Consider the following 13,588-nt stretch of genomic DNA (forward strand, 5'->3'; position numbering starts at 1 on the left):
AAAGATACAACACTTGCTGAGGCAGTTTCTTTGGCACTTCTTGTTGGATTCTTTCCCCTCCCACCTTAAAGCTAAATGCAGTGAATGATGACAAACCTCTCTTAGAGAGGAGAGAATAATTTTCCATCTTGGGAGTAAACATCTTCCTGAAAATAACAAGGCATTTTCTGGTCTTAGATGGACTATCAAAAGAAACAATGGAAGGGCATAAATGTTCAAATTCATTAATCTATCTCTGTTCTTTCTCTGGGTTCTGTCTTTTGGGTTCTCTTGTGAGAATTATTGCTCTTCTTTCATTTTGAATGATATATAAACCTTGGTGGCGAAGACCATTTACATCAACGATGGGCCAGCCTCAGAGATACCCAGGTTCAGTTTGGATAAGTATCTAAAAGGTTTTGCTATCGCATTGGGCGTGATTATTTTAAGGAAGGGACCCCCATCCTCCCGAATCAGAAATCTCCAAAAGGATTAGTGTTAACATGGAACTCTCAGATCTTAGCTATATCAGGTATAGTGGGTCCCTCTTGGATAGGAAACTAGGTTATTATCCACAACCACAGGCACTAGGAAAGCTCCATTCACAACTGTTTTCTCTACTTTTGACTCCCGTTAGCACTGCAAAGTGGATACAGTTCTGGGAGCAGGACTGGATTCTGTTCTGTCCCACGGGTCCCCAGCCACCTTTTTAGTTAAATTCCAGTGATCGAAACTTTATTGCTGCTGATGAATGAGCCAGAAAGAGCCAAGTTTGACCTTCAGCTCCAGGGCTGTTTGCAGGGCTGGCAGTTAGAAAGAGGTATTTGGACTTTATCTGGAAGTCTCTGAGACGTAATAAATATGAAACCCCATGAATGCCATTTTGACAGTCAGTCTCAGAGTAGAAATGTCATGGAGCCAGTGCATAGCATCATCCACCGCGCATCAGAGTTTTCTTTATACAGAGAAGAAAAGAGGCTGAAGGAAAATCCAGGATCAGGTTGAAGGTTGCTTGCTCTCGTGGCTCGGAGACATCCGACCCGTCAGCCAGCGGGTAACCTCAGGGCACAGTTCCCAAGCTGGATCGCAGCTACAAGGTTTCCCATTGCGTCCCCACGCGGGGCTGGGGAGGAGACACACCTCACACAGCCCGGTGGCTCCGCCCGGAAGCCAAGTGTCTCCCTTCGTCCGGTGACCCCGAGATTAGCAGAGCAGGGGCTACATTGGCGGCTGGCCTAAGCGGGTACAGCTGCACCGACTGCTGGAGGAGCTGGACCCACTCCGCAGTGAGTCCGGCACCGGTGCCCCGCGCTACTCGCTGAAGCTTGGATCTCATCAGCGCGAGCTGCCTAGCCTTTTGCATCCCCGCTGAGACCAGCACACTACCGCCGGGGAAATGCAGCCGGACCGGGGGAGGTTAATCCGGGCAGGGCTGGAGCATCCTCCCCTCCGCCCTCCATTGCCCCCGTGTGGCGCGCGGCGCTGGACCCTCCCCGGCTGCAGGGGGCGCTCTCGAGAAGCAGGCGCCCCGCGGACCCCTCTCTTCTCCCGCCGGGTCGCACGCACCGAGCCGAGCGGATCTGTTGCTAGGTTCCCGAGCGCGTCCCCCAGCCCCCGGCCCAGTGTCTGGGCAGAGCCGCCGCCCCGCGGGAAGGGCTGTGGCTGTGGCTCTCCCTGCCCTCCAGCCCGGGGACGCAGGCTGTGCCCAGCTGTCTCCCCGGGGGCAGGTGAGAGAGCTCGGTCTAGGGCCTCACTGACCTTTCCGCGCCACGGGCTGTCGTTCAGCCTGGGGGCGCGTTATTTTGGGGGGAGAGCGGGGTATGGTGGTATCTTTTGGGGGTGTCTTGGGGCGGGCCAGGGGTACATTTGGGGGCTGGGTGCGTGCTTAGGAGGGGTCCTATTTGGAGGACTTGGGTGGTATATTTCATGTTGGGGAGGTCAGGTTGTATCTGTTTTTGGGGGTAGCTGGTTTCCTTTGGGGCTGTATCTTTTCCATATATTTTTTTAAAGGGAAGTTTCTTTAGGGGGATCTTTTTCTTTGATTGGAGAGAGTAGTGTATTTTTGGAGGGGATCATTTATTATTGCAGGTGAAGGCTCCACCCGTTTTTTTTTTTTTTTGCATTTAGCACTCTCGTTTTTAGGCCTTCTCTACACTAGATTTCCAGCAGTTGCTAGCAGTGGTAGCAATGGCTGGAGTTGGTGTAGATAAAGTGCTAGTGGCTGGTCAGACATGCTTAACTGTACATACTGTCAGCAGTCCTGTTGAAATGAATGGAACTACTCACAGTGCCTAAAGTTAAGCATGTGCACAAGTCTTTGCAGGATTGGGGTCTATGTTTGTATATAACATATATAAACACATTTCTGTTTTGCTTTACAGGCCACATACATTAAGAGGAAATGGCTAGAAAACACGAGCACTTTGGACTAAGTTATCTAGAAGAACTAAATATGATTAAGGAGCGTGAGATTATATGCAAGGAATCTCGGCAGGATTTTCTTAAATTCAAACAAGCAGTAGCTACTGCTCATACAAATATGAGCACTCAGCCCTTCCTGGAAGATTTAACACCAGATCAGTCACATCAGTTAGAGCAGTATCATCTTCAGAGGTCAGAGAGTCCACATAAACCTATCACTAATATAAATAAAAATGTTCCTAATGAATTCATTGGCACTTCTGAAATTCACAGAAAAGTAAGGATCTCTCCTGAAGTAAGAGACATGAAAAAACAAACTCATGATCTCAGCACTATGACGCAAAGAAATAAATCTTCTGTAAAAAAGGACAGTGCTGACAAAAATCAGAAAAGTTACTCTGAAAAAATAAATATGGAAAATAGTAGTTGTAGTCATGAAAGTACAAGTGTAAAGATGCCAGTAATAGCATCTTTAGCAGGTACCACTAAAAAAATCACTATGTTAAAACAACCAGCACCACCTCGGAAGCCTAAATATCGCAAACTTATTCTTCGTCCAAGACTAGTAACTTATAACACCCCAATTCTGTTACAGAAAGTCAAAGATACTAGAAAAGTGCAGAGTAGAGCCCATTCTCTAAAGATAAACATTCAGACTGTAAAAACAAATAGAACCAAAGAAGCTAGCAATGACAGTAAAGAAAGTGATGAATCTAGTTCTACAGATTCTGATTCAAGTGAAAAGGCTTCTAAAAAGAAAAAAGTTATTAGGAAAAAAGATAAGAAAGTATGCAGAGAACTTTCAAAAGCAAGTCAACAAGATTCAGTTGTTGAGCCGGGAAGAGTACTGAGTAAAAGAAGCAGTGTCTCCTGCAGCCATCCAAGTGTGAGGTCTGCTTCAGAGCAGTTGGAAGAGGCTAGAGACATAACTAGACCAGACACTTCAAAAATATACGAGGAGAACTTCCAGCAGAGCAAACCAGAAGAGCTTACTTCCACACCAAAGTTGCCTGTGAGAGTGGTTGCAAGGTCTATTGATGAAATAATTGCTTCTCTGCAGTCTACTTTTCAGTCTCCCTCAGACCAGATGATCAAAGAACTCCTGGAGAGTGTTCTTGGCCGGAACTACAGCATAAAAATGGAAGTAGGTGAACCAGAACAAGAGCAATATTTTCTGTTGAGTAAATATTACTTTTAGAAAAGTTGTATATTTGTTTTTCAGATCCTACAATGTGTTATAACACAGAGGCCAGACAAAACAAATGGATAAAAAACACTGATGTGTCATAGAACTTCCTTCATTGTTTCTTACTGTCAATTTGCAGTGTCCTTTAAAAGTAAAATCAAGCCAATATTAAAACTAGTTAAAATATAACTTCATTTAAGGGCCTCTTTTTGGACACTGGTCATATTACATTGCTTATAATCTAGATGGTTTTTCTGTTTCCCTTTTAAAGGGATATGCTTGATATTGACAAATTAACAGAAATGTTAAATGTATTTATAAGCTAACAATATTAAGGGTGTCAGTTTTGAGTTATTGCTTAGTATTGTGAAATCACAGTAAAATTGTTAATATGTTACTGTTAGATTTATTAATGTGGCGTTAGAGATTCCTCTCATCTAATGTAGTAGTGTTTACAGTAAAAGACTACAATAAGGCATCAAGCATTTAAAAAAATGCTTCAGAAGACTGTTAATTGTATACAGAGCCTTTTACTTGGCAATTACTGATTCAGTTCCTAAACAGGACAGTAGATATTACTGTCAGATGGCTCTTAGGCCTGTGTGAACTAAGTTGATGAAAGAAGATCTTATTCCATTTCCAAGTGATCAGGTGATCACACAGAATCATTGAAATTCAGGCTGGAAGGAACCTACAGAGGTCATCTAGTCCAGCTCCCTCACCAAAACCACTATTGCAATTGGCACCCAGCTATGTTGGCAATATCATCAGAGAACCCCAGGACTAAATGGGCAGGGAGACTGAACTACTCTTTCATGCAGAGGTGGTTGCTTTAGAACAAGGTGAGGCAAATTAGTGGAGCTGTGTGACTGCATGCATTTTATGGCTAGGCAGAGAACATCATTCCCTATGGAATGCAGTTATGATCATTACATTCACTTGAGATAACCAACATCATGTAGTTTGATTAAATGCAAAAGTTAGAAGCACAGCAGCAATAACTGTGTACATTAACTGAACTTCCATTTTAAACAGTAATATATGTGAGCACATCCCATTGTGATTTCCCGTTCAATTTGCATTACAAATTATTATTAGTTTTACGCTACAGTACTTTTTGTCACCTATTTATAAGAACTACACGTCGTAGGCCCAATTTTCAAAAGGGCACAACAACCTATAGTTCCCATGTAGGCACCTAAATAAGTGGCCAGGTTTTTAAAAAAGCTCAGTCCCCAGTTTGAGGTGGGGAGGTGAGATTCTCCATTGTTTTCAGTGGGAGTTGCTGCGCGGAGAGCACTTTTAAAAATCTGTACAGTGATCTTGAATTCCTTTCACTTAAACTTTTCATTGACAGGTGCAGGTTAAAAAAAAAATCTAAAATGGAGGAGAGTCTTTGCAGGTCTGGTTGTTCTTTAGCATTTTCATCATCTAGAAGATCTGAGCCTTAACAAGGGTGAATGCTGCTCTATCAATTGTTGATTAAGTTATGTAAAGTTAAAGGCAGTTGCTGCATGTATTTTCTCAACTGAAGTGACTTTTTAAATAGGATGAAGAATTTAGCAATTATTTTTAATCTGTTATGCATAGCTTATCTAATATATATTGCTGAGTTTCAGTCCTTGCCTTTACAAACAAGGTATGAAATTTGTTCTTTTAGGTGAAATGGAAATATCTAAGAAATACATTTATTGAAATGAAAACAAGCTGTTGTAATTAAATGAGATTTTATTTATTTTACATATTTTCCCCTTCTTATCTCATTCTTGATTGGCATTGGCTACTTAATGTTGATAGTTTATTATAATGTTACAAGGTTGACCACGATTTACCCAGCAGCCTTAAAAAGACTGTTGTTATCCAGGGAAAGGTATGCCAGCCCAGCAGTGGGACATGACCCGTCAACCATGTTTTCTTTGGATTCCTCAAGGGGAACTAGAGTAGTTATGAATAATAGTTCCCACCATGTTTTGTTGAGAAGTAGAATTTAAATCATAATTTTAATCTGATTGCCAGTGCTTGCTAACTCTTAACATACTGAGTTACCAAGTTACTATGAGAGGGAGTTTATATTCATTGCAGAAATGTATTTCTTTTGTTCAGCATTTAACAGCCTGCATCTGATCATCTTTATTTTTTACAGTACAATAATTCTTTGGCAGTCCAAATAACCTTCTGGAGTATATGGATGGAAGAAAACCTGTTTTGTTAGTAAAATAAAAATCTTGGTAAAATAACCACAAAAAATTGTGCATGCAAATATTGTTATTGAACAAGAACTGTGTAATGAACAGTATCAAGCCAATACCAAATATACTTTTATCTTTTAAAATTATGTGTGTGTTTCTGTCTGTCTCTGGGTACTGTGAGTCCATGTCAGAGTGATGGCCTGTTGAGATCTTCTCCATTTTGCTTAACAGTTTGGCTAATCACTTACTGTGCTTCAGAAGTAGGTTGGTAAGGGTTAGTCACTGTTGACCAACTCTGTTTTCCTTTGACATTTACATCCATTCATGATATTTATGTTATTTTAATGTTTGCTATTTACATTCTTTATGTTCTAGTTGAGGTTTAAATTATAGTTCAGACATAACTGGCTTATACTTCTTGGATAGATCTATGTATGATGCACCATTAATTGAGAAGGAATACTTGTGGAATGTATAAATATTAAGATAGCTATACCCGCAAGCTTAAGCGGCAATGCTGAAATTGACAGCATGCATTTTCCACCAATTAACCACCTTTCATATATTGCTTGCTGGTAAACTGAGAACAGTTTCATACAGACAGAGACTATATGCAGATACTTTAAACTTTCTCTTTTTCACTGTTTCCTTGAGGCCCAATTCGACTCCCGTTGAAGATAATGGGAATCTTTTCATTGATATGAATTGGATTTGGATCAGGCCTTTAAGCAGGAAGGTCAGACTCTTCGCATCTTCTTTATTTTCTGGTTAGAGTAGACTTGTGGACTCGGCTCCTACTTGGCTCCTCACTGTTCTTCTGTAAAAGAAACATAATGTTTTTTTCATTACAAGTGTGATTACCAGGGCTATTTGTTGTCGTGGAACTGATGTCCGTCCTTTTCTTCATTCTTCTACTGCTTCTGTGTTTTAGTTTAAATGCTAAAGGAATGGTAACATTATTTTGGAATGTAAATATGAGCATCCATTTCAGACTGTGTCCAAATGTCTATAACATCTCTAAAATTCAGTCTTTTCACTGTTGTTTAGGCTCTTATTCTTGCCCGTCTTGATAATTGCATCCTCCTTCTCTCTGGTCTTCCTGACACTCACCCTCGCTTCCCTGAGGTATATTCAAAATACTGCTAAGGTCATCTTCCTGACCCGTATGTCTGAACACATCACCCTGCTCTTTGAGTCCTTCCACTGGCTTCCCCTTCAGAAGCTGTCTGTTCCAGACTTAAGGCCCTTCTCAATTTAGACCCATCCTTCTTATCTGTACTTGTACTTTATTGTGTCAACGCCCCATGTCCTATGCTCTACTAATAATGCTGTTCTTTATACTACATTGCCCAATTATTCACTTGCTTCACAAGCAACATCACACAATCTTCCATGCAACCCTTATGCATGGTAAACTGTCCCTGAAATAGTCTGGTAAGCCACTACAATTTCCTCCAAATTTCTCTTCAATACACACTTCTGTCATGATGCTATGGGAAATTGCCTAGTGATGGTGGCCTAGAGGTAGGGACCTCTGATGTTTAACTTATTTGCTTAAATCTTAAAAAAACAAGCAAACCCTAATCAGCTCAAAATAATCTAGTTGTGCAAAGAGATGTTCTATATAAACACATGTTCTTATTACTGTTTCCCGCATCCTTAGTATGCGGGTCCTGTGTGCTGTTGGTGGTCTGTGATATATACTCTTGGGGGAATTTGCGCAGAATTCATGTCCCCTGCAGATTTCTTTGCTTCCCCGTAGAAAAATGACTTTCTGACAGGGAAGCAAAGGGAAGCTGCAAGAGCAGTCACACACCACTCCCTAGCTGTGCAGGTACATCATTTCAGGCACCTGGAGCAGCCAGTGGAGAGGTAAATCAACACAGGGCTGGGGACATCCCAGCCAGTGGCTCCTACCCTGAGCCAGGATCAGGTGTTAATCCCGGCTGGGCTGGAGGCAGGAGAGGACGGGACGACTTCTTCCCCTACAAGGAGTGGCTGGTGCCCCCAGCCTTGCACCCAGATCACAGCCCACTGAGCCCCCTGCACTCAACCCCCTACTCTGATGCCCCACCCTGAGCCCCTACATCCAGACCCCCACCCCACTGACCCCCAAATAGCTACACCCAGACTGCCCACCCCAAGTCTCGCTCCCCCAACACCCAGACTTCCCTGCTGAGACCCCCACACCCAGACCCCTCCACTGAGCCCCAACCACTTTCACCTGGAAACTTCTGCAGAGTCCCATTGTCCCTGCACCTGGAAACACCCCCTCCAATGAGTCTCTGTACATCCCGATTCCCCCCATGACTCCTTCTCCAGCTCCTTCTGATTGTTACAGTCACTTATTACATCTTGTCTTAGACTGCAAGCTTTTCAGGGCAAGGACCAACTTTTACCTCAGTGTTTAGCACAACATGACTGGGGCACTCAAGTGCTGCAGTAATATACATACAATACAATATAATACAATAAATAATTAATAATCATAATAACTTAAAATGTAATCTCCTGAGGAGTGGAACCTTTGTCATAATTGGTACCCATAAATCATCATGTTTACCTATGATGCTGTATAAATAATAATTTTAGCGTTGACAGGAATGCTTTAAAATCTTGGCATGTTCTCAGATTCAGACCCTTGACTTCTTTGGGCTTGTCTACACTGGCAAGATTTTTGATGCAACTGATGTCACCAAGGAAAAATCAACAAAAGCAAAGTCGCCAAAGCGTGTCTACATTTGCTCCCTCTATCGACAGATCGTGTCCACATTATGCTTTGTCGACAGTGAGAGCACTGGACTGTGAGTATGTATCCCACAGTGCCTGGTGACAACATCCGTCGTTAAGTGTTGTGGGAATGCGGAAATGGAGCGCAGCGCATCTTGGGTTGTGCAAAATGTACCGTCGTGCACTGCTTTGTGTCCCACCCCTCCAAAGGTCTCTGGCTTCCTTTCACGCCATTTTTCCAACTATCATTCTTTTGTAATGCGCGCTAGCATCTGCAGTGAGAGAGGATGGATCCCGCACTTCTCTCTTATGCACTGTTAGCTGTCGTGAGGACATTGCTCATGGCAGCACAGTTACTCTCAGAGTTACTCGCAAATTTAGCAGAGGATGAATCTCAGGCACCCGAGTGTGATATGGACAGAAGCAACTTATCAGTGCTTTGTGCATTCACAGAGCAGCTGCATATGGTAGGCTGTTGCTTTTGGGCTAGGGAAACAAGCTCTGATTGGTAGGATTGTATTGTCATTCAGGTATGGGATGATGACTAGTGGGTACAGGACTTTAGGATGCGTAAAACAGCCTTCATGGAGCTATGTGCTGAGCTGGCCCCTGACCAGTTGCACAGGGACACCAGAATGAGAACTGCCCTTCCAGTAGAGAAGCGTATTGCAATCGCTGTGTGGAAGCTGGCGAATCCAGACTGCTACCAGTCAGTTGCAAATCAATTTGGAGTAGGAAAGTTCTCTGTTGGGGCTGTATTGCTCCAAGCCCTGGTCTACACTATGAGTTTAGGTCAAATTTAGCAGCGTTAGATCGATTTAACTCTGCACCCATCCACACGATGAAGCCATTTTTGTCGACTTAAAGGGGTCTTAAAATCGATTTCTGTATTCCTCCCCAACGAGGGGATTAGTGCTGAACTCGACATCGCCGGGTCAAATTTGGGGGTAATGTGGATGCAATTCGACAGTATTGGCCTCCGGGAGCTATCCCAGAGTGCTCCATTGTGACCGCTCTGGACAGCACTGTCAACTCAGATGCACTGGCCAGATAGACAGGAAAAGCCCTGCAAACTTTTGAATTTTATTTCCTGTTTGGCCAGCATGGCAAGTTGATCAGCACAGGTGACCATGCAGAGCTCATCAGCACAGATGACCATGGAGTCCCAGAATCGCAAAAGAGCTCCAGCATGGATCGAACGGGAGGTACTGGATCTGATCGCTGTATGGGGAGACGAATCCGTGCTATCAGAACTCCGTTCCAAAAGATGAAATGCCAAAATATTTGAAAAAATCTCCAAGGGCATGAAGGACAGAGGCTATAACAGGGACCCGCAGCAGTGCCGCGTGACACTTAAGGAGCTCAGGCAAGCCTACCGAAAAACCAGAGGCAAACGGCTGCTCTGGATCAGACCCCCAGACATGCCGCTTCTATCATGAGCTGCATGCAATTATAGGTGGTGCTCCTACAACTACCCCACCCCTGTACGTGAACTCCTGCAAGGGAGTCTCACGCAACAGGGATGAGGATTTTGGAGAAGGGGAAGATAGCGCACAGCAGGCAAGCGGAGAAACCGTTATCCCGACAACCAGGAACTGTTTATCACCCTAGAGACATTACCCTCCCAACCCGGGCTCCCGGACCTTGAAGGCGGAGAAGGCCCCTCTGGTGAGTGTACCTTTGTAAATATAATACATGGTTTAAAAGCAAGCGTGTTTAATGATTAATTTGTCCTGAAGACTTGGGATATATTCGCGGCCAGTAAAGCTACTGGAATGCAGCCAGGCAACATCCGTTCTTTATCTCTCTGTGTTATGCTCAGGAGAGTGATATAATTCATGGTCACCTGGTTGAAATAGGGGAATTTTATTAAGGGGACATTCAGAGGTGGCTGTTCCTGCTGGGCTGTGTGCCTGTGGCTGAAAAGAAATCATCCCCGCTGTTAGCCACGCGGTGGGGGGAGGGGTGAAACGATCATCCCAGAAAATTAGGTGTGTGGGGGGGGTTTAGTTGAGGTTGTGCTGCGCATTAACCCAAAAACCTTAGCCCCTCCTTTTAAATGGCCAACCCAACTCTCCTTTTTTTTTCCTCCTGCAGCTGTAAATGTTTCAACGTTACCACTGTCATCTCCATCCCGGAGGCTAGCACAGATAAGAAGGCGAAAAAAAGGCACTCGTGATGAAATGTTCTCTGAGCTCATGCAGTCCTCCCACACTGAAAGAGCCCAGCAGAATGCGTGGAGGCAAACAATGTCAGAGTCCAGGAAAGCACAAAATGAACGCGAGGACTGGAGGGACATGCGAGATGAGAGGTGTCGGGAGCAAGGGGAGAGATGCCGGGAGCAAGAGGAGCAGTGGCGGCAGCGTGATGAGAGGAAGCAGGAGGCAATGCTGAGGCTACTGGAGGATCAAAATGATATGCTCCGGCGTATGGTTGAGGTGCAGGAAAGGCAGCAGGAGCACAGACCGCTGCTGCAGCCTCTGTGTAACCAACCGCCCTCCTCCCCAAGATCCATAGCTTCCTCATCCAGATGCCCAAGAACGCGGGGAGGGGGGCTCCGGGCACCCAACCATTCCACCTCAGAGGACTGCCCAAGCAAAAGCAGGCTGGCATTCAATAAGTTTTGAAGTGAAGTGTGGCCTTGTCCTTCCCTCCTCCACCACCCCACCTGGTGCTTCACTCCTCCTCCACCCCTCCCAGGCTACCTTGGCAGTTATCCCCCTATTTCTGAGACTAATTACACTGGTCTACAATTTTTGAGAAGTCGTCTGCTTCAGTGATAAAATGTGCTATTTATTATGTATTTTGATGTGCTGAATTCAAATATGACAATTAAAACAACTGATTGGCTACTGTTTCTAAGATATTTACGTTTTTACATTTTATGTCTATGTATATTGTGTAGATAGTAGAGTTTTAATCATAAATTGTAAACCTAGGTCTTTTCATGTGTTTATGGTTGCTTTACATGATAATATTTCACCTGTCCTGTTTACGTAACACTTTAAAAATCAGCAAAAGAGATATATAAATAAAATTTATTATGAAACAAAAGGCAAAAAACTATTATATACATAGTTTAGTCCTATTCAGTGTCTACTCGGCGCTTCTTGACTTGTCTCTTGTATTCATTAAATGGAGCATCTCTTGTCACTGTCCAACAATAGTCTGCAAGCATTAATGGGCTCCATTTGCCCTGATAGTGTTTCTCCATTGTTGCAATGTCCTGGTGAAATCGCTCGCCGTGCTTGTCGCTCACTGCTCCGCAGTTCGGTGGAAAAAAATCTAGATGAGAGTGCAAAAAATGTATCTTTAGTGACATGTTGCAACCAAGGCTTTTGTATGCCTTGAGGAGATTTTCCACCAACAACCTGTAGTTGTCTGCCTTGTTGTTTCCGAGAAAATTTATTGCCACTAACTGGAAGGCTTTCCATGCCGTCTTTTCCTTGCCATGCAGTGCATGGTCAAATGCATCATCTCGAAGAAGTTCACGAATGTGAGGACCAACAAAGACATCTTCCTTTATCTTAGCTTCACTTAACCTTGGAAATTTTCCACGGAGGTACTTGAAAGCTGCTTGTGTTTTGTCAATGGCCTTGACAAAGTTCTTCATCAGACCCAGCTTGATGTGTAAGGGTGGTAACAAAATCTTCCTTGATTCAACAAGTGGTGGATGCTGAACACTTTTCCTCCCAGGCTCCAATGAGTGTCGGAGTGGCCAATCTTTCTTGATGTAGTGGGAATCCCTTGCACGACTATCCCATTCGCAGAGAAAACAGCAGTACTTTGTGTATCCAGTCTGCAGACCAAGCAAGAGAGCAACAGCCTTCAAATCGCCACAAAACTGCCACTGATGTTGGTCATAGTTTATGCACCTCAAAAGTTGTTTCATGTTATCATAGGTTTCCTTCATATGGACTGCATGACCAACTGGAATGATGGCAAAACATTGTCGTTATGCAGTAAAACAGCTTTAAGACTTGTCTTCGATGAATCAATGAACAGTCTCCACTCATCTGGATCGTGAACGATGTTGAGGGCTGCCATCACACCATCGATGTTGTTGCAGGCTACAAGATCATCTTCCATGAAGAAGAATGGGACAAGATCCTTTTGATGGTCACGGAACATGGAAACCCTAACATCACCTGCCAGGAGATTCCACTGCTGTAGTCTGGAGCCCAACAGCTCTGCCTTACTCTTGGGTAGTTCCAAATCCCTGACAAGGTCATTCAGTTCACCTTGTGTTATGAGGTGTGGTTCAGAGGAGGAGGATGGGAGAAAATGTGGGTCCTATGACATTGATGGTTCAGGACCAGAAGTTTCATCCTCTTCCTCTTCCTCGTCTGACTCAAGTGAGAATGATTCTGGTGCATCAGGAACCAGCAGTCCTTCTCCGTGGGGTACTGGGCATATAGCTGATGGAATGTTTGGATAATGCACAGTCCACTTTTTCGTCTTTGACACACCTTTCCCAACTGGAGGCACCATGCAGAAGTAACAATTGCTGGTATGATCTGTTGGCTCTCTCCAAATCATTGGCACTGCAAAAGGCATAGATTTCCTTTTCCTGTTCAACCACTGGTGAAGCTTTGTTGCACAAGTGTTGCAGCATATGTGTGGGGCCCACCTCTTATCCTGATCTCCAATTTTGCAGCCAAAATAAAGGTGATAGGCTTTCTTAACCATAGTGGTTATACTGCGCTTTTGTGATGCAAAAGTCACGTCACCACAAACATAGCAGAAGTTTATCTGCACTGTTCACACAAGTACGAGGCATCTCTGCTCACTTTGGCTAAACAGAAATGTGTCCCTTTGCAAAATCAAACACTGACAAATAAGAGAGCACGACACTGTATGATTTCTAGAGCTGATCTAGGGCAATTTGTTCAGCAGAGTGATGTAAGCTTCGTTATGATTGCATCATCCATGACTTCTAGGAATAACATGATGCAATTCATATCATGTATGACGCAATACCAGCTTCAGATTGCATCATTCATTGTTTTGCCTAAAAAGCAAGTACTGTCCAAACCCAGTCATAGATTTATTCATAGATCCAGTCAAAGATGTATTTTAGTCA

At 43.7% G+C, this 13,588-nt stretch overlaps 1 protein-coding gene across 5 annotated transcripts in view; it reads left to right on the forward strand.

Moving 5' to 3' along the window:
• Positions 1-1,551: 1,551 nt before the first annotated feature.
• The window catches only part of TTC6 (tetratricopeptide repeat domain 6), a 141,352-nt gene continuing 129,315 nt past the window's right edge, over positions 1,552-13,588 (forward strand). For 2 of the 5 annotated variants that reach the window (XM_005301542.4, XM_042858491.2), the window contains exons 1-2: positions 1,568-1,706; positions 2,361-3,544. In XM_005301542.4, coding sequence (XP_005301599.2) covers positions 2,381-3,544 — 1,164 coding nt within the window. In that variant the 5' untranslated portion in view covers positions 1,568-1,706; positions 2,361-2,380. Of the gene's footprint in view, positions 1,707-2,360; positions 3,545-13,588 lie in introns of those variants that run through there. The other 3 variants (XM_005301543.5, XM_005301544.5, XM_065593337.1) reach the window with 3 other exon arrangements.

Source organism: Chrysemys picta, chromosome 4, assembly GCF_011386835.1.
Source record: "Chrysemys picta bellii isolate R12L10 chromosome 4, ASM1138683v2, whole genome shotgun sequence".
Taxonomy (NCBI): domain Eukaryota; kingdom Metazoa; phylum Chordata; order Testudines; family Emydidae; genus Chrysemys; species Chrysemys picta.